The following is a 21,786-nucleotide window of genomic DNA, read 5'->3' as shown; positions in this document are numbered from 1 at the left end:
GTTAGAAACCAGTTAGAGACTGGTGGGACCAGTAAGAAACCAGTTAGAGACTGGTGGGACCAGTTACATACTGGTGGGACCAGTTACTGACCAGTTAGAGACTGGTTAGAAACCAGTCAGAGACCAGTTAGAGACTGGTTAGAAACCAGTTACTGACCAGTTAGAGACTGGTTAGAAACCGGTTAGAGACTGGTGGGACCAGTTAGAGACTGGTGGGACCAGTTACTGACCAGTTAGGAACCAGTTAGAGACTGGATAGAAACCAGTTAGAGACTGGTTAAAAACTGGTTAGAGACTGGTGGGACCAGTTAGAGACCAGTTGCACCAGTTAGAGACCAGTTACAGACTGGTGGGACCAGTTACTGACCAGTTACACACCAGTGTTCCCAGTTACAGCCCAGTGCTCCCTCCCAGTCCCTCCCAGTATAACCCAGTCCCTCCCACTCCCCTCCCAGTATAACCCAGTATAACCCAGTGCCTCCCAGTGCCCTCCCAGTATAACCAGTGCCCCCAGTCCCACCTGGTCGGTGCACCGGTACCAGGCCGAGATGATTCCCAGTCCCAGCACCAGCCCCGGCCAGGGGAGGTCCCAGTGCTCCCAGTATAACCCAGTATAACCCAGTATAACCCAGTATAACCCAGTATAACCCAGTATAACCCAGTGCTCCCAGTCTCTCCCAGTCCCTCCCAGTGCCTCCCAGTCCCCTCCCAGTATAACCCAGTCCCCTCCCAGTCCCTCCCAGTATAACCCAGTCCCCTTCCAGTCCCTCCCAGTCCCCTCCCAGTATAACCCAGTCCCTCCCAGTCCCCTCCCAGTGCTCCCAGTCACTCCCAGTGCTCCCAGTTACAGCCCAGTAACAGCCCAGTGCTCCCTCCCAGTCCCTCCCAGTCCCTCCCAGTATAACCCAGTCCCTCCCAGTCCCTCCCACTCCCCTCCCAGTATAACCCAGTGCCTCCCAGTCACTCCCAGTCCCCTCCCAGTATAACCAGTGCCCCCAGTCCCACCTGGTCGGTGCACCAGTACCAGGCCGAGATGATTCCCAGTCCCAGCACCAGCCCCAGCCAGGGGAGGTCCCAGTGCTCCCAGTATAACCCAGTATAACCCAGTATAACCCAGTGCTCCCAGTCTCTCCCAGTTACACCCCAGTGCTCCCAGTTGCAGCCCAGTTCTCCCTCCCAGTCCCTCCCAGTCCCTCCCAGTGCCCCCCAGTCCCCTCCCAGTATAACCCAGTCCCCTTCCAATGCTCCCAGTCACTCCCAGTGCTCCCAGTTACAGCCCAGTAACAGCCCAGTGCTCCCTCCCAGTCCCTCCCAGTATAACCCAGTCCCCTCCCAGTCCCTCCCAGTCCCCTCCCAGTATAACCCAGTCCCTCCCAGTCCCCTCCCAGTGCTCCCAGTCACTCCCATTGCTCCCAGTTACAGCCCAGTAACAGCCCAGTGCTCCCTCCCAGTCCCTCCCAGTCCCTCCCAGTTCCTCCCAGTATAACCCAGTCCCTCCCAGTCCCCTCCCAGTGCTCCCAGTCACTCCCAATGCTCCCAGTTACAGCCCAGTAACAGCCCAGTGCTCCCTCCCAGTCCCTCCCAGTCCCTCCCAGTCCCTCCCAGTCCCTCCCAGTATAACCCAGTCCCTCCCAGTCCCTCCCACTCCCCTCCCAGTATAACCCAGTGCCTCCCAGTCCCTCCCAGTCCCCTCCCAGTATAACCAGTGCCCCCAGTCCCACCTGGTCGGTGCACCAGTACCAGGCCGAGATGATTCCCAGTCCCAGCACCAGCCCCGGCCAGGGGAGGTCCCAGTGCTCCCAGTATAACCCAGTAAAACCCAATAAAACCCAGTATAACCCAGTCTAACCCAGTGCTCCCAGTCTCTCCCAGTCCCTCCCAGTGCCTCTCAGTCCCCTCCCAGTATAACCCAGTCCCCTCCCAGTCCCTCCCAGTCCCCTCCCAGTATAACCCAGTCCCTCCCAGTCCCCTCCCAGTGCTCCCAGTCACTCCCAGTGCTCCCAGTTACAGCCCAGTAACAGCCCAGTGCTCCCTCCCAGTCCCCTCCCAGTATAACCCAGTCCCTCCCAGTCCCCTCACAGTATAACCCAGTCCCCTCCCAGTCCCTCCCAGTGCCCCCCAGTCCCCTCCCAGTATAACCCAGTCCCCTTCCAGTGCTCCCAGTCACTCCCAGTGCTCCCAGTTACAGCCCAGTAACAGCCCAGTGCTCCCTCCCAGTCCCTCCCAGTCCCTCCCTGTATAACCCAGTCCCCTTCCAGTCCCTCCCAGTCCCCTCCCAGTATAACCCAGTCCCTCCCAGTCCCCTCCCAGTGCTCCCAGTCACTCCCAGTGCTCCCAGTTACAGCCCAGTAACAGCCCAGTGCTCCCTCCCAGTCCCTCCCAGTCCCTCCCAGTATAACCCAGTCCCTCCCAGTCCCTCCCACTCCCCTCCCAGTATAACCCAGTGCCTCCCAGTCCCTCCCAGTCCCCTCCCAGTATAACCAGTGCCCCCAGTCCCACCTGGTCGGTGCACCAGTACCAGGCCGAGATGATTCCCAGTCCCAGCACCAGCCCCGGCCAGGGGAGGTCGCTGTTGCTCGGGTGCCGCAGGAGGTGGAAGGCGTCGGGCCGGGGTCGCCCGCAGGGCCCCGTGGAGTTGGGGGGCAGGGCCAGGGGGTAGCGCTCCAGCAGGCCCTGGTACCCCCCGACGGCGGCCAGCGCTGCCGGAAACCAGTATAAACCAGTATGGACCAGTATGGACCAATAAAAACCAGTATAAAGTGGTATGGAGCTGTATAAACCAGTATAAACCAGTATGGGAGGTAGGGGAGGGTTTGGAGAGTGGGTGGTGACTCCTCAGAGTTGGTTCCCCTTAAGGTCTTGGACCAGTATAAACCAGTATGAACCAATATAAACCAGTATGGACCAGTATGAACCAATAAAAATTAGTATAAAGTAATATGGACCAGTATGGACCAGTATGGACCAGTAATTTAGGGGACTGTGACCTCCCAGTAGGGAGGGACCAGTATGGACCAGTATAAACCAGTATAAACCAGTATGAACCAGTATGTACCAGTATGAACCAGCATAAACCAGTAAGGCCCCACAGTGGTGGTTCCCAGTCCCTCCCAGTCCCCTCCTAGTCCCCTCCCAGTCTAAACCAGTAAAACCAGTATAAACCAGTAAAAACCAGTATAAACCAGTATAAACCAGTGTAAACCAGTATGGACCAGTATAAACCACTATAAACCAGAATGAAACAATAAAAACCAGTATAAAGTAATATGGACCAGTATGGACCAGTATGGACCAGTAGTTTAGGGGACTGTGTCCTCCCAGTAGGGAGGGACCAGTACGGACCAGTATAAACCAGTATAAACCAGTATGAACCAGTATAAACCAGTATAAGGCATCACAGTGGTGCTTCCCAGTCCCTCCCAGTCCCTCCCAGTCCCCTCCCAGTCTCCCCCCAGTATAAACCAGTATAAAACAGTAAAACCAGTATAAACCAGTAAATACCAGTATAAACCAGTAAATACCAGTATAAACCAGTATAAACCAGTGTAAACCAGTATAAACCAGTAAGGCCCCACAGTGGTGGTTCCCAGTCCCTCCCAGTCCCCTCCCAGTGTAACTCAATCCCTCCCAGTATAAACCAGTAAAAACAAGTATAAACCAGTAAAAACCAATGTAAACCACTGTAAACCAGTGCAAACCAGTATAAACCAGTATAAACCAGTATCCCCACCGTAGCCGGCCAGCACGGAGGCGCCCGCGATGATGATGAGGGTCTGCAGCACGTCCGCGAACATCAGCGCCGTCAGCCCGCCTGGCCACGCCCACCGGCGAACACACCCCGTTAGGCCACGCCCACACTCGTTAGGCCACGCCCATGCCCGGTTAGACCACGCCCACCAGTCCAAAACCACGCCCAGACCAAATTAAACCACGCCCACGTGCGTTAGGCCACGCCCATCCTTCTAAAGCCACGCCCATGGCAAATTAAGCCACGCCCATGCCCGGTTAGACCACGCCCACCAGTCCAAAGCCACGCCCAGACCCAATTAAACCACGCCCACATGTGTTAGGCCACGCCCATCCCTCGAAAACCACGCACATGGTAAATTAAGCCACGCCCATCCTCTGTTAGGCCACGCCCACCAGTCCAAAGCCACGCCCACATGCGTTAGGCCACGCCCATCCCTCCAAAGCCACGCCCATGGCAAATTAAGCCACGCCCAGCCCATTTAGGCCACACCCACCAGTCCAAAACTACGCCCACACTCGTTAGGCCACGCCCATATTCATCAGACCACGCCCACCATTTAAAACCACGCCCAGACCCATTTAAACCACGCCCACATGCGTTAGGCCACGCCCATCCCTCCAAAGCCACGCCCATGGCAAATTAAGCCACGCCCAGTCCATTTAGGCCACACCCACCTGTCCAAAACCACACCCATATCCGGATAGGCCACGCCCACACCCAGATAGACCACGCCCACCAATCCAAAACCACGCCCAGACCCAATTAAACCACGCCCACATGCGTTAGGCCACGCACATCCTTCTAAAGCCACGCCCGTGGCAAATTAAGCCACGCCCAGTCCATTTAGGCCACGCCCACCAGTTAAAACCACGCCCATACCCGGATAGGCCACGCCCATGTCCATCAGACCACGCCCACCAGTTAAAACCACGTCCAGACCAATTTAAACCACGCCCACACACGTTAGGCCACGCCCATCCCTCCAAAGCCACGCCCATGGCAAATTAAGCCACGCCCTGCCCATTTAGGCCACACCCACCAGTCCAAAACCACGCCCATACACAGGTAGACCACGCCCATGTCCATCAGGCCACGCCCACCAGTCCCAAACCACGCCCAGACCAATTTAAACCACGCCCACACATGTTAGACCACGCCCATCCATCCAAAGCCACGCCCATGGTAAATTAAGCCACGCCCATCCTCGGTTAGGCCACGCCCACCAGTCCAAAGACACGCCCATACCCGGCTAGGCCACGCCCATATCCATCAGACCACGCCCACCAGTCCCAAACCACGCCCAGACTTATTTAAACCACGCCCACATGCGTTAGGCCACGCCCATCCCTCTAAAGCCACGCCCATGGTAAATTAAGCCACGCCCATCCTCGGTTAGGCCACGCCCACCAGTCCAAAGCCACGCCCATACACAGGTAGACCACGCCCATGTCCATCAGGCCACACCCACCAGTCCAAAACCACACCCAGACCCGGTAGGTCACGCCTATATCCATCAGACCACGCCCACCAGTCCCAAACCACGCCCAGACCAATTTAAACCACGCCCACACATGTTAGACCACGCCCATCCCTCCAAAGTCACGCCCATGGTAAATTAAGCCACGCCCATCCTCGGTTAGGCCACGCCCACCAGTCCAAAACCACGCTTATACCCAGGTAGACCACGCCCACACTCGTTAGACAACGCCCATGCCCGGTTAGACCACGCCCACCAGTCCAAAGCCACGCCCAGACCAAATTAAACCACGCCCACATGCGTTAGGCCACGCCCATCCTTCTAAAGCCACGCCCATGGCAAATTAAGCCACGCCCAGTCCATTTAGGCCACGCCCACCAGTCCAAAACCACGCCCAGACCCATTTAAACCACGCCCATACGCGTTAGGCCACGCCCATCCTTCTAAAGCCACGCCCATGGCAAATTAAGCCACGCCCAGTCCATTTAGGCCACGCCCACCAGTCCAAAACCACGCCCAGACCCATTTAAACCACGCCCATACGCGTTAGGCCACGCCCATCCCTCCAAAGCCACGCCCATGGTAAATTAAGCCACGCCCATCCTCGGTTAGGCCACGCCCACCAGTCCAAAACCACGCCCAGACCCAATTAAACTACGCCCACATGTGTTAGGCCACGCCCATCCCTCCAAAACCACGCCCATGACAAATTAAGCCACGCCCAGCCCATTTAGGCCACACCCACCAGTCCAAAACCACACCCATACCCAGGTAGACCACGCCCACATCCATCAGGCCACGCCCACCAGTTAAAACCACGCCCAGACCCATTTAAACCACGCCCACACATCTTAGGCCACGCCCATCCCTCCAAAGCCACGCCCATGGCAAATTAAGCCACGCCCAGCCCATTTAGGCCACGCCCACCAGTCCAAAGCCACGCCCAGACCCGGTTAGGCCACGCCCACACTCATCAGACCACGCCCACCAATCCAAAACCACGCCCATATCCATTTAAGCCACGCCCATACCCATTAGACCACACCCACTCCCCTCAGGCCACGCCCACACCCAGATAGACCACGCCCACCAGTCCAAAGCCACGCCCACCCTGAGTTAGGCCACGCCCAGAGCCAGTTAAGCCACGCCCATTTATAATTAAGCCACACCCACTTTACTAAAACCACGCCCACACTCAGTTTAGCCACGCCCGGGTTCGATTAAGCCACGCCCAGACCCCTTAAGCCACACCCACATCCTGCTAGGCCACGCCCACCAGTCAAAAACCACGCCCAGACCTAATTAAGCCACGCCCACACCCAGTTAGGCCACACCCAGTGGCAAAACAATTAAGAAAACAATTAAGAAAATAATTAAAAAACAATTAAAAACAAGCCACGCCCAGACACCTTAAGCCACACCCACATCCTGCTAGGCCACGCCCACCCGCTCAAAGCCACGCCCATATCACTTCAGGCCACGCCCACTTTTGACCCTTTAATCCCCTCCCAGCCCTGCCCAGTATAAACCAGTCCCAAACCAGTATAAACCAGTCCCAAACCAGTCCCAAACCAGTATAAACCAGTATAAACCAATAAAAACCAGTAAAAACCAGTCCCAAACCAGTATAAACCAGTATAAACCAGTAAAAACCAGTCCCAAACCAGTATAAACCAGTATAAACCAGTAAAAACCAGTATAAACCAGTATAAAAAATGCCATCCACCCCCGATTATTCCCCATTTTTAACCCTTCCATCCCCTCCCAGTTCCCTCCCAGTCCATTCCCAGTCCCTCCCACACCCTTCCCAGTACAAACCAGTACAAACCAGTATACAAAATCCCCTCCACCACCGATTATTCCCCACTTTTAACCCTTCCATCCCCTCCCAGTCCCTCCCAGTTTATCCCAGTTCCATCCCAGTTTATCCCAGTCCCTTCCCATTTCCCTCCCAGTGCCTTCCCGGTACAAACCAGTATAAACCCGTCCCAAACCAGTCCCAAACCAGTACAAACCAGTATAAAAAATCTGATTATTCCCCATTTTTAACCCTTTTATCCCCTCCCAGTTCCCTCCCAGTCCCTCCCAGTTCACCCCCAGTAACTCCCAGTATAACCCAGTCCATTCCCAGTTCCCTCCCAGTTCATCCCAGTTCCCTCCCAGTTCCCTCCCAGTCCCTCCCAGTTCCCTCCCAGTCCCTCCCACACCCTTCCCAGTACAAACCAGCATAAACCAGTCCCAAACCAGTACAAACCAGTATAAAAAATCCCCTCCACCACCGATTATTCCCCACTTTTAACCCTTCCATCCCCTCCCAGTCCCTCCCAGTTTATCCCAGTTCCATCCCAGTTTATCCCAGTCCCTTCCCATTTCCCTCCCAGTCCCTTCCCAGTACAAACCAGAATAAACCCGTCCCAAACCAGTCCCAAACCAGTATAAACCAGTACAAACCAGTATAAAAAATCCGATTATTCCCCATTTTTAACCCTTTTATCCCCTCCCACTTCCCTCCCAGTCCCTCCCAGTCCCTCCCAGCCCCCTCCCAGTCCCTGCCGGCCCAAACCAGTACAAACCAGTACAAACCAGTACGGACCAGTGACGGTGTAGACGGCGGTCACGGCCAGCAGCGCCCCCACGGAGCCGTACAGGTCCCAGCCCAGCGCCTCGCGGATGAACAGCGCCCCCGAGTACATGTCCACCTGCCAAACTGGTTTGTACTGGGACGGACTGGGAGGGACTGGGATAAACTGGGATAAACTGGAAGTGAACTGGGAGGGGTTAGGATAAACTGGGAGGGACTGGGATTAACTGGGAATGGACTGGGAGAGACTGGGAGGGACTTGGAGGGACTGGGGAGGAACTGGGATGGACTGGGAGGGACTGGGACAAACTGGGAATGAACTGGGATGGAACTGGGAGGGACTGGGATGGAACTTTGAGGGAACTGGTTTATACTGGGAGGGACTGGAATGGACTGCGATGGACTGAGAGGGAACTGGGAGGAACTGGGATGGAACTGGGAGGGAACTGGTTTATACTGGGAGAGACTGGAATGGACTGGGATGGACTGAGAGGGAACTGGGAGGAACTGGGATGGAACTGGGAGGGAACTGGTTTATACTGGGAGAGACTGGGATGGACTGGGAGGGAACTGGGAGGAACTGGGATAAACTGGAAGTGAACTGGGAGGGACTGGGAATGGGCTAGGATAAACTGGGAGGGACTGGGATTAACTGGGAATGGACTGGGAGGGACTTGGAGGGACTGGGGAGGAACTGGGAGGGACTGGGATGGAACTGGGAGGGACTGGGATGGAACTGGGAGGGAACTGATTTATACTGGGAGGGACTGGAATGGACTGCGATGGACTGGGAGGGAACTGGGAGGAACTGGGATAAACTGGAAATGAACTGGGAGGGACTGGGAATGGGCTAGGATAAACTGGGAGAGACTGGGATGGACTGGGATTAACTGGGAATGGACTGGGAAAGACTGGGAGGGACTGGGATAGACTGGGAGGGAACTGGGAGGAAACTGGGAGGGACTGGGATGGACTGGGAGGGAACTGGGAGGGAACTGGTTTATACTGGGAGGGACTGGGAGGGAACTGGTTTATACTGGGAGGGACTGGGAGGGAACTGGGAGGGAACTGGGTTATACTGGGTTATACTGGGAGGGTACTGGGAGGGAACTGGGGGGTCCCTGTGGAATTTGGAGCTTCTTCCCCACTCCCAGTTCCCTCCCAGTACAAACCAGTATAACCCAGTTTGTTCCCAGCCCCTCCCAGTTTGTTCCCAGTCCCCTCCCAGTACAAACCAGTATAACCAGTACCGAGATCTTGGTGCAGACGTAGAGCCCCAGCGAGAGCAGCGCCATGTCCCAGTCCCTCCCAGTACAAACCAGTCCAAACCAGTATAACCCAGTTTGTTCCCATCTCCTCCCAGCCCCTCTCAGTCCCTCCCAGTACAAACCAGTATAACCCAGTTTGTTACCAACCCCTCCCAGCCCCTCCCAGTACAAACCAGTATAACCCAGTTTGTTCCCAGTCCCTCCCAGTCCCTCCCAGTCCAAACCAGTCCAAACCAGTATAACCCAGTTTGTTCCCAGCCCCTCCCAGTCCAAACCAGTCCAAACCAGTATAACCCAGTTTGTTCCCAGCCCCTCCCAGTCCCTCCCAGTCCAAACCAGTATAACCCAGTTTGTTCCCAGCCCCTCCCAGTCCAAACCAGTATAACCCAGTTTGTTCCCAGCCCCCTCCCAGTCCAAACCAGTATAACCAGTACCGAGATCTTGGTGCAGACGTAGAGCCCCAGCGAGAGCAGCGCCATGTCCCAGTCCCTCCCAGTACAAACCAGTCCAAACCAGTATAACCCAGTTTGTTCCCATCTCCTCCCAGCCCCTCTCAGTCCCTCCCAGTACAAACCAATATAACCCAGTTTGTTACCAACCCCTCCCAGCCCCTCCCAGTACAAACCAGTATAACCCAGTTTGTTCCCAGTCCCTCCCAGCCCCTCCCAGTACAAACCAGTATAACCCAGTTTGTTCCCAGCCCCTCCCAGTCCCTCCCAGTCCCCTCCCAGTACAAACCAGTATAACCCAGTTTGTTCCCAGTCCCTCCCAGTCCCCTTCCAGTCCAAACCAGTATAACCCAGTTTGGTCCCAGCCCCTCCCAGTCCCCTCCCAGTGCAAACCAGTATAACCAGTACCGAGATCTTGGTGCAGACGTAGAGCCCCAGCGAGAGCAGCGCCAGGTCCCAGTCCCTCCCAGTCCCTCCCAGTCCAAACCAGTATAACCCAGTTTGGTCCCAGTCCCTCCCAGCCTCTCCCAGCCCCTCCCAGTTTGTTCCCAGTACAAACCAGTATAACCCAGTTTGGTCCCAACCCCTCCCAGTCCCTCCCAGTTTGTTCCCAGTCCCTCCCAGCCCCTCCCAGTCCACTCCCAGTCCCCTCCCAGTCCAAACCAGTATAACCCAGTTTGTTCCCAGCCCCTCCCAGCCCAAACCAGTCCAAACCAGTATAACCAGTACCGAGATCTTGGTGCAGACGTAGAGCCCCAGCGAGAGCAGCGCCATGTCCCAGTCCCTCCCAGTACAAACCAGTACAAACCAGTATAACCCAGTTTGGTCCCAGTCCCTTCCAGCCCCTCCCAGTCCAAACCAGTATAACCCAGTTTGTTCCCAGTCCCTCCCAGCCCCTCCCAGTACAAACCAGTATAACCCAGTTTGTTCCCAGTCCCTCCCAGTCCCTCCCAGTTTGTTCCCAGTACAAACCAGTATAACCCAGTTTGTTCCCAGCCCCTCCCAGTCCAAACCAGTATAACCAGTACCGAGATCTTGGTGCAGACGTAGAGCCCCAGCGAGAGCAGCGCCAGGTAGAGCCGGATCCGCCCGCCCCCGAAGCGCCGGCCCAGGTACTCGGGCATGGTGCTCACCTGGCCACGCCCACGCGCTCAGGCCACGCCCACCCGGGCCACGCCCACCGCCCGGACACGCCCAATCACAATTAACTAACGACCAATCCCCATTAGGCCACACCCAATCCCAATTAAGTAACGACCAATCCCAATTGGGCCACAGTTAATCCCAATTAGGCCACGCCCAATCCCATTAGGCCACGCCCAATCCCAATTAGGCCACGCCCATCCCAATTAGGCAATGACCAATCCCAATTAGGCCACGCCCATCTCTAATTAAGCCACGCCCAATCCCAATTAGGCCACGCCCATCCCAATTAGGCCACGCCCAATCCCAATTAGGCCAGGCCTGATCCCAATTAGGCAAAGACCAATCCCAATTAGGCCACGCCCAATCCCAATTAGGCCACGCCCAATCCCAACTAGGCCACGCCCAATCCCAATTAAGTAACGACCAATCCCAATTAGGCCACACCCAATCCCAATTAGGCAAAGACCAATCCCAATTAGGCCACGCCCATCCCAATTAGGCCACGCCCAATACCCATTAGGCCACACCCAATCCCAATTAGGCCACACCCAATCCCAATTAGGCCACACCCAATCCCAATTAGGCCACGCCCAATCCCAACTAGGCCACACCCAACCCAATTAGGCCACGCCCAATCCCAATTAGGCAAAGACCAATCCCAATTAGGCCACACCCAATCCCCATTAGGCAATAACCAATCCCAATTAGAAAACGACCAATCGCAATTAGGCCACGCCCAATCCCAATTAGGCCACGCCCATTCCCAATTAGGCCACACCCAATCCCAATTAGGCAAAGACCAATCCCCATTAGGCCACACCCAATCCCAATTAGGAAACGACCAATCCCAATTAGGCCACACCCAATCCCAATTAGGCCATGCTCAGTCCCAACTAGGCCACGCCCATCTCTAATTTAGCCACGCCCAATCACAGTTAGGCCACGCCCCGTTTGAATTAGGCCACGCCCAATCACAGGCTATGCCCTAATTCCCAAATTGGCCACGCCCAATCCCAAATAAACCACACTTAATCCCAATTAGGCCACGCCCAATCCCAATTAGGCCACTCCCAATCCCAATTAGGCCACACCCAATCCCCATTAGGCAACGACCAATCCCAATTAGGCCACGCCCAATCCCAATTAGGCCACTCCCAATCCCAATTAGGCCACACCCAATCCCCATTAGGCAACGACCAATCCCAATTAGGCCACAGTCAATCCCAATTAGGCCACGACCAATCCCAATTAGGCCACACCCAATCCCAATTAGGCCACGCCCAATCCCCATTAGGCCACACCCAATCCCAATTAGGCCACGCCCATCCCAATTAGGCCACGCCCAATCCCAATTAGGCAAAGACCAATCCCAATTAGGCCACGCCCAATCCCCATTAAGCAACGACCAATCCCAATTAGGCAAAGACCAATCCCAATTAGGCCACGCCCAATCCCCATTAGGCAACGACCAATCCCCATTAGGCCACACCCAATCCCAATTAGGAAACGACCAATCCCAATTAGGCAAAGACCAATCCCAGTTAGGCCACACCCAATCCCAATTAGGAAACGACCAATCCCAATTAGGCCACGCCCAATCCCAATTAGGCCACGCCCATTCCCAATTAGGCCACACCCAATCCCAATTAGGAAACGACCAATCCCAATTAGGCCACACCCAATCCCAATTAGGCCATGCTCAGTCCCAACTAGGCCACGCCCATCTCTAATTAAGCCACGCCCAATCAGTTAGGCCACGCCCCGTTTGAATTAGGCCACGCCCAATCACAGGCGATGCCCTAATTCCCAAATTGGCCACGCCCAATCCCAAATAAACCACACTTAATCCCAATTAGTCCACGCCCAATCCCAATTAGGCCACTCCCAATCCCAATTAGGCCACACCCAATCCCAATTAGGCCACCCCCAATCCCAATTAGTCCACGCCCAATCCCAATTAGTCCACGACCAATCCCAATTAGGCCACGCCCAATCCCCATTAGGCCACACCCAATCCCAATTAGGCCACCCCCAATCCCAATTAGGCCAGAGTCAATCCCAATTAGGCCACGCCCAATCCCAATTAGGCCACAGTCAATCCCAATTAGGCCACACCCAATCCCAATTAGGCCACGCCCAATCCCAATTAGGCCACACCCAATCCCAATTAGGCCACCCCCAATCCCAAATAGGCCAGAGTCAATCCCAATTAGGCCACACCCAATCCCAATTAGGAAATGACCAATCCCAATTAGGCCACGCCCAATCCCAACTAGGCCACGCCCAATCCCAATTAGGCCAAGCCCAATCCCCATTAGGCCACGCCCAATCCCAATCGGGCCACGCCCAATCCCCATTAGGCCACACCCAATCCCCATTAGGCAACGACCAATCCCAATTAGGCCACGCCCAATCCCAATTAGGCCACAGTCAATCCCAATTAGGCCACACCCAATCCCCATCAGGCCACGCCCAATCCCAATTAGGCAACGACCAATCCCAATTAGGCCACACCCAATCCCAATTAGGCCACACCCAATCCCAATTAGGCAAATACCAATCCCAATTAGGTCACGCCCAATCCCGATTAGGCAACGACCAATCCCAATTAGGAAACGACCAATCCCAATTAGGCAAAGACCAATCCCCATTAGGCCACACCCAATCCCAATTAGGAAACGACCAATCCCAATTAGGCCACGCCCAATCCCAATTAGGCCATGCTCAGTCCCAACTAGGCCACGCCCATCTCTAATTAAGCCACGCCCAATCAGTTAGGCCACGCCCCGTTTGAATTAGGCCACGCCCAATCACAGGCTATGCCCTAATTCCCAAATTGGCCACGCCCAATCCCAAATAAACCACACTTAATCCCAATTAGTCCACGCCCAATCCCAATTAGTCCACGCCCAATCCCAATTAGGCCACGCCCAATCCCAATTAGGCCACGCCCAATCCCAATTAAGTAACGACCAATCCCAATTAGGCCACGCCCAATCCCAATTAGGCCACGCCCAATCCCAATTAAGTAACGACCAATCCCAATTAGGCCACGCCCAATCCCAATTAGGCCACGCCCAATCCCAATTAGGCCACGCCCAATCCCAATTAGGCCACACCCAATCCCAATTAGGCCACAGTCAATCCCAATTAGGCCACGCCCAATCCCAATTAGGCCACGCCCAATCCCAATTAGGCCACGCCCACTCTCAATTAGGCCACGCCCACCCGGGACACACAAAAATCACACCCAGACCCTTGAGGCCACGCCCCAAACTCTGTCCAGTCCATCCCAGTTTATCCCAGTCCCTCCCAGTATAAACCAGTATAACCCAGTCCATTCCCAGTCTGTCCCAGTCCATTCCCAGTCCATTCCCAGTTCCCTCCCAGTCCATTCCCAGTCCCTCCCAGTCCCTCCCAGTCCCTCCCAGTTCCCTCCCAGTATAAACCAGTATATCCCAGTCCCTCCCAGTTCCCTCCCAGTCCCTCCCAGTCCCTCCCTGTTCCCTCCCAGTCCAAACCAGTCCAAACCAGTCCAAACCAGTCTCACCCCAGCCCTCAGGTAGATGGGCACGAACACCCAGCCCAGCAGCAGCACGATGAACATTCCCTGTGGAATTTTGGGAGGGCGCGGTCATATCGCGACAGGACCAGCAGGGGGCGCTGTCGCATCGCGATAAAAGGGGGGGAGCGCGACAGGGAGCTCCGAACTGTGCCTCAGTTTCCCCAAATCCCCTCCCCCACCCCAAATTTCCCCTCCCCCGCTCCTGAACTGTGCCTCAGTTTCCCCAAAGGCCCCAAATCCCCTCCCCCCACCCCAAATTTCCCCTCCCCCACCCTCGAACTGTGCCTCAGTTTCCCCCAAGTGACCCCAAATCCCCTCCCCCACCCTTCAGGCCCCTCCCCCACCCCTCAAAGTCCTCTCCCAGCCCCTCCCCCACTCCCCAGAATCCCCTCCCCCACCCCCAAAAAATGAGCAACAAAAACCTCCAAAATGCCCAAAAATTGCCCCAAAAATTGACCCCCAAAAAAAGACAAAAAAATGGCCCCAAAAATGACCCAAAATTCCCAAAAATTGCCCCAAAATTGAGCCCCAAAAAAGACCAAAAATTGACCCAAAAATTGACCCAAAAAAGACCCAAAAAAGACGCAAAAAAACCCCAAAAATGGCCCAAAAAAAAGGTCCCAAAATGGACTCAAAAGTGGCCCAAAATTGGTCCCAAAATGGCCCAAAAATGACCCAAAATGTCCCGAAATGACCCCAAAATCGGCCCATCCCCAAAATTCAAAGTCCTCTCCCAGCCCCTCCCCCACCCCCCAGAATCCCCTCCCCCACCCCCAAAAAATGAACAAAAAAAACCCCAAAATTGCCTCCCCAAAAAAGACCAAAAAATGGCCCCAAAAATGACCCAAAATTCCCAAAAATTGCCCCAAAATTGTCCCCCAAAAAAGGCCAAAAATTGACCCAAAAAAGACCCAAAAAAGACGCAAAAAAAGACCAAAAATGGCCAAAAAAAAAAAAAAGGTCCCAAAATGGACTCAAAAGTGGCCCAAAATTGGTCCCGAAATGGCCCAAAATTGGTCCCAAAATGTCCCAAAAATGACCCAAAATGTCCCGAAATGACCCCAAAATCGCGGCGCCATCGCGATGTTTGGCGGCGCTCTCGCGATATCTGGCGGCGGCGCGCCGCATTTCGCGGCATTTCGCGCGGCGCTCTCGCGATATCTGGCGGCGCTCTCGCGATATCTGGCGGCGCTCTCGCGATATCTGGCGGCGCGCCGCATTGCGCGGCATTTCGCGCGGGGCTCTCGCGAGATCTGGCGTGCTATTGCGATATCTGGCGCGCTCTCGCGATGTTTGCAGCGCTCTCGCGATATCTGGCGGCGCTCTCGCGATGTTTGCAGCGCTCTCGCGATGTTTGCAGCGCTCTCGCGATGTTCGCGGCGCTCTCGCGATGTCTGGCGGCGCTCTCGCGATACGTGGCCACTCACGCTCCACTCGAAGCCGCCCACGGCGATGCCGCCCGCCGCGCCCGTCCCCGCCAGCCCCACGAAGTGGCCGGAGCCGATGTTGCTGGCGAAGAGGGAGGCGCCCACCTGGGGAGTGACCACAGAGTGACCAATGGGTGACCCTGAGTGACCCTGAGTGACCAATGGGTGACCACAGTGACCATGAGTGACCCTGAGTGACCAATGGGTGACCTGAGTGACCCTGAGTGACCAATGAGTGACCAATGGGTGACCTGAGTGACCCTGAGTGACCAATGGGTGACCAATGAGTGACCAATGGGTGACCTGAGTGACCCTGAGTGACCCTGAGTGACCAATGAGTGACCAGTGAGTGACCAGAGTGACCCTGAGTGACCCTGAGTGACCAATGAGTGACCAATGAGTGACCACTGAGTGACCAGAGTGACCCTGAGTGACCACAGAGTGACCAATGGGTGACCTGAGTGACCAATGGGTGACCAATGGGTGACCAATGAGTGACCAGTGAGTGACCAGAGTGACCCTGAGTGACCCTGAGTGACCAATGAGTGACCACTGAGTGACCCTGAGTGACCAATGGGTGACCAGTGAGTGACCAATGAGTGACCCTGAGTGACCAATGGGTGACCAAAGTGACCAATGGGTGACCTGAGTGACCAAGGGGTGACCAATGGGTGACCAGTGCGTGACCAGTGGGTGACCCTGAGTGACCACTGAGTGACCACTGAGTGACCAATGAGTGACCACTGAGTGACCAATGAGTGACCAATGAGTGACCACTGAGTGACCAATGAGTGACCCTGAGTGACCAATGAGTGACCAATGGGTGACCTGAGTGACCAGAGTGACCCTGAGTGACCAATGGGTGACCTGAGTGACCCTGAGTGACCAATGAGTGACCACTGAGTGACCAATGAGTGACCATGAGTGACCCTGAGTGACTCTGAGTGACCACTGAGTGACCACTGAGTGACCTTGAGTGACCCCAAGGTGATCCCTCCATTCCCAGTCCAAACCAGTATAAACCAGAATAAACCAGTACAAACCACTATAAACCAATGGCTGGCCGCAGTGGGGAGCCATCTTAGATTCATTCTGTGGCAGCCATTTTGTAAACTCCAATGGAGGCAGCCATTTTGGGCGCCATATTGGATTAGTGCCTTAAATGATGATAAAGCATTCTAAACCAGTATAAACCAGTATAAACCAGTATAAACCAGTATAAAACTCACCGGGGCCCAGCTCATGCTGCGTCCGGCCAGGAAATACCCGGAGAGGCTCCGCCCACCGCGCCGGCGCAGGGCCTGGGACCAGTACGGACCAGTATGGACCAGTATAGACCAGTATAAACTAGTATGGACCGGTATGGACCAGTACAGACCAGTATAAACCAGTATAAACCGGTATAAACCAGTATAAACCAGTATGGACCGGTATGGACCAGTACAGACCAGTATAAACCAGTATGGACCAGTACGGACAGTATGGACCAGTACGGACCAGTATGGACCAGTATGGACCAGTATGGACCAGTATAAACCAGTATAAACCGGTATAAACCAGTATGGACCAGTATGGACCAGTACAGACCAGTATGGACCAGTACGGACCAGTATAAACCGGTATAAACCGGTATAAACCAGTATGGACCAGTACAGACCAGTATGGACCAGTACGGACCAGTATAAACCGGTATAAACCAGTATAAACCAGTATGGACCAGTATGGACCAGTACAGACCAGTATGGACCAGTACGGACCAGTATGGACCAGTATGGACCAGTACCGACCAGTATAAACCAGTATAAACCGGTATAAACCAGTATGGACCAGTACGGACCAGTATGGACCAGTATAAACCAGTATGGACCAGTATGGACCAGTATAAACCAGTACAGACCAGTATAAACCAGTATGGACCAGTATAAACCAGTATAAACCAGTATAAACCAGTATAAACCAGTACAGACCAGTATGGACCAGTATAAACCAGTATGGACCAGTATGGACCAGTATAAACCAGTATAAACCAGTATAAACCAGTATAAACCAGTACAGACCAGTATGGACCAGTATAAACCAGTATGGACCAGTATAAACCAGTATAAACCAGTATAAACCAGTATAAACCAGTATAAACCAATATAAACCAGTATGGGCTACATTTTTGGGGTTGATTTTCCCGGATTTGGGGATTTTCAGGGTGGATTTTTTGGGGTAAATTCCCAGAATTTTTGGATTTTAAGGGTGAATAGTTTGAGGTGAATTTTCAGGATTTTGGGGATTTTTTTGGGGTGGATTTTTTTGAGTTGATTTTCCAGGATTTGGGGATTTTCAGGGTGGATTTTTTGGGGTGAATTTCTGGGAATTTGGGGGTTTTTAAAGTTGATTTTTTCAGGGTGAATTTCTGGGATTTTAGGGATTTTTAAAGTTGATTTTTTTGGGCTGATTCTCTGAGATTTGGGGATTTTACAAATTGGTATTTTTGGGTTGATTTTCCAGGATTTGGGGATTTTCAGGGTGGATTTTTTGGGATAAATTTTCAGGATTTGGGGATTTTAAAAATTTATATTTTTGGGTTGATTTTCCAGGATTTTGGGATTTTTAAGTTGGATTTTATTGGGTTGATTTTTCACGATTTGGGGATTTTTACGGTGGATTTTTGAGGGTAAATTCCCAGAATTTTGGGATTTTCCAGGGTGAATATTTTGGGGTGAATTTCCGGAATTTTGGGGTGAAATTCTGGGATTCTGGGTTTTTTTTGGGGGGTAAATTTCCAGGATTTTGTGGATTTTTTTGGTTGAATATCCAGGATTTTGGGGATTTTCACAGTGGATTTTTTTGGGGGTAAATTTCCATGATTTTGGGATTTTTTGGGGTGGATTTTTTGGGGTAAATTCCCAGAATTTTGGGATTTTCAGGGTGAATATTTTGAGGTGAATTTTCAGGATTTGGGAATTTTCCGGCTGGATTTTTTTTGGGTTGATTTTCCAGGATTTGGGGATTTTTACGGTGGATTTTTTGGGTTGATCTTCCCGGATTTTGGGATTTTCAGGGTGGATATTTTTGGGGGTAAATTCCCAGAATTTTGGGATTTTCAGGGTGAATATTTTGGGGTAAATTCCTGGAATTTTGGGGTGAAATTCTGGGATTTTGGGGATTTTTACGGTGGATTTTTTGGGTTGATTTTCCATGATTTTGGGATTATTCGGGCGGGACTTTTGGGGTGAATTCCCAGAATTTTGGGGTGAATTTATGGGATTTTGGGGATTTTTTTGGGGTAAATTCCCGGATTTTTGTGATTTTCCCGGTTGGATTTTTTTGGGGGTAAATTCCCACGATTTTGGGATTATTCAGGTGGATTTTTTTGGGGTGAATTCCCGGAATTTTGGGGATTTTTTTGGGGTGAATTCCCGGAATTTTGAGGTGAATTTATGGGATTTGGGGGATTTTTTTGGGGTAAATTCCCAGATTTTTGTGATTTTCCCGGTTGGATTTTTTTGGGGTAAATTTCCATAATTTTTGGATTTTCAGGTTGAATATTTTGGGGTGAATTTCTGGGAATTTTGGGGATTTTTTTGGGGTAAATTCCCGGAATTTGGGGTTTTTTTTTGGGGTAAATTCCCAGAATTTTGGGATTTCCCGGTTGGATTATTTTGGGTTGATTTCCCACAATTTTGGGATTATTCGGGCGGGACTTTTGGGGTGAATTCCCAGAATTTTGGGGTGAATTTATGGGATTTTGGGGATTTTTTGGGGTGAATTCCTGGAATTTTGGGATTTCCCGGTTGGATTTTTTTGGGGTAAATTCCCAGGATTTTGGGATTATTCGGGTGGATTTTTTGGGGTGAATTCCCGTAATTTTGAGGTGAATTTATGGGATTTGGGGGATTTTTTTGGGGTAAATTCCCAGAATTTTGGGGATTTTTTTGGGGTAAATTCCCGGAATTTTGGGATTTCCCGGTTGGATTATTTTGGGTTGATTTCCCACGATTTTGGGATTATTCGGGCGGGATTTTTGGGGTGAATTCCCAGAATTTTGGGGTGAATTTATGGGATTTTGGGGATTTTTTGGGGTGAATTCCTGGAATTTTGGGATTTCCCGGTTGGATTTTTTTGGGGTAAATTCCCAGGATTTTGGGATTATTCGGGTGGATTTTTTGGGGTGAATTCCCGTAATTTTGAGGTGAATTTATGGGATTTGGGGGATTTTTTTGGGGTAAATTCCCAGAATTTTGGGGATTTTTTTGGGGTAAATTCCCGGAATTTTGGGATTTCCCGGTTGGATTATTTTGGGTTGATTTCCCACGATTTTGGGATTATTCGGGCGGGACTTTTGGGGTGAATTCCCAGAATTTTGGGGTGAAATTATGGGATTTTGGGGATTTTTTGGGGGTGAATTCCGTAATTTTTAGGTGAATTTATGGGATTTTGGGGATTTTTTTGGGGTGAATTCCCGGATTTTTGTGATTTTCCCGGTTGGATTTTTTTGGGGGTAAATTCCCACGATTTTGGGATTATTCGAGTGGATTTTTTGGGGTGAATTTCCGGAATTTTGGGGATTTTTTTTGGGGTAAATTCCCGGAATTTTGGGGATTTTTTTGGGGTGAATTCCCGTAATTTTGAGGTGAATTTATGGGATTTTGGGGATTTTTTGGGGTAAATTCCCGGATTTTTGTGATTTTCCCGGTTGGATTTTTTTGGGGTAAATTCCCATAATTTTTGGATTTTCAGGTTGAATATTTTGGGGTGAATTTCTGGGAATTTTGGGGATTTTTTTGGGTAAATTCCCGGAATTTGGGGGATTTTTTTTGGGGTAAATTCCCAGAATTTTGGGGATTTTTTTGGGGTAAATTCCCAGAATTTTGGGATTTCCCGGTTGGATTATTTTGGGTTGATTTCCCATGATTTTGGGATTTTTTAGGGTGAATATTTTGGGGTGAATTTCTGGCAATTTGGCATTTTCAGGCTGGATTTTTTTGGGTTGATTTCCCACGATTTTGGGATTATTCGGGCGGGATTTTTGGGGTGAATTCCCGTAATTTTGAGGTGAATTTATGGGATTTTGGGGATTTTTTTGGGGTGAATTCCCGGATTTTTGTGATTTTCCCGGCTGGATTTTTTTGGGGTAAATTCCCATAATTTTTGGATTTTCAGGTTGAATATTTTGGGGTGAATTTCCGGAATTTTGGGGATTTTTTTGGGGTAAATTCCCGGAATTTTGAGGTGAATTTATGGGATTTTGGGGATTTTTTTGGGGTGAATTCCCGGATTTTTGTGATTTTCCCGGTTGGATTTTTTTTTTGGGGTAAATTCCCACGATTTTGGGATTATTCAGGTGGATTTTTTGGGGTGAATTTCCGGAATTTTGGGGATTTTTTTGGGGTGAATTCCCGGAATTTTGAGGTGAATTTATGGGATTTGGGGGATTTTTTGGGGGTAAATTCCCGGATTTTTGTGATTTTCCCGGTTGGATTTTTTTTTTTGGGGTAAATTCCCAGGATTTTGGGATTATTCGGGCGGGATTTTTGGGGTGAATTCCCGTAATTTTGAGGTGAATTTATGGGATTTTGGGGATTTTTTTGGGGGTGAATTCCCATAATTTTGAGGTGAATTTATGGGATTTTGGGGATTTTTTTGGGGTAAATTCCCGGATTTTTGTGATTTTCCCGGTTGGATTTTTTTGGGGGTAAATTCCCACGATTTTGGGATTATTCGGGTGGATTTTTTTGGGGTGAATTTCTGGAATTTTGGGGATTTTTTTTGGGGTGAATTCACGGAATTTTGAGGTGAATTTATGGGATTTTGGGGATTTTTTTGGGGTAAATTCCCGGATTTTTGTGATTTTCCCGGTTGGATTTTTTTGGGGTAAATTCCCATAATTTTTGGATTTTCAGGTTGAATATTTTGGGGTGAATTTCTGGAATTTTGGGGATTTTTTTGGAGTAAATTCCCGGAATTTTGGGGATTTTTTTGGGGTAAATTCCCAGAATTTTGGGATTTCCCGGTTGGATTTTTTTGGGTTGATTTCCCACGATTTTGGGATTATTCGGGTGGGATTTTTGGGGTGAATTCCCAGAATTTTGAGGTGAATTTATGGGATTTGGGGGATTTTTTTGGGGTAA

General features: G+C 51.7%; 1 protein-coding gene across 1 annotated transcript in view; it reads right to left on the bottom strand.

Annotated features, from left to right (window-relative positions):
- The window catches only part of LOC110480547 (sodium/glucose cotransporter 2-like), a 37,627-nt gene that overhangs the window by 14,339 nt on the left and 1,502 nt on the right, over positions 1–21,786 (bottom strand). Inside the window, exons 2-8 of the mRNA XM_077789582.1 lie at positions 16,894–16,965; positions 15,665–15,769; positions 14,223–14,282; positions 10,555–10,659; positions 7,822–7,927; positions 3,731–3,811; positions 2,500–2,699 (exon numbers count right to left, since the gene is read on the bottom strand). Coding sequence (XP_077645708.1) covers positions 2,500–2,699; positions 3,731–3,811; positions 7,822–7,927; positions 10,555–10,659; positions 14,223–14,282; positions 15,665–15,769; positions 16,894–16,965 — 729 coding nt within the window. The remainder of the gene's footprint in view (positions 1–2,499; positions 2,700–3,730; positions 3,812–7,821; positions 7,928–10,554; positions 10,660–14,222; positions 14,283–15,664; positions 15,770–16,893; positions 16,966–21,786) is intronic.

The sequence above is a fragment of the Lonchura striata genome, chromosome 35, assembly GCF_046129695.1.
Source record: "Lonchura striata isolate bLonStr1 chromosome 35, bLonStr1.mat, whole genome shotgun sequence".
In the NCBI taxonomy this organism is placed as follows: Eukaryota; Metazoa; Chordata; class Aves; order Passeriformes; family Estrildidae; genus Lonchura; species Lonchura striata.
Note: the sequence above shows the minus strand (reverse complement) of the source record. Positions and strands in the feature narration are given on the sequence as shown.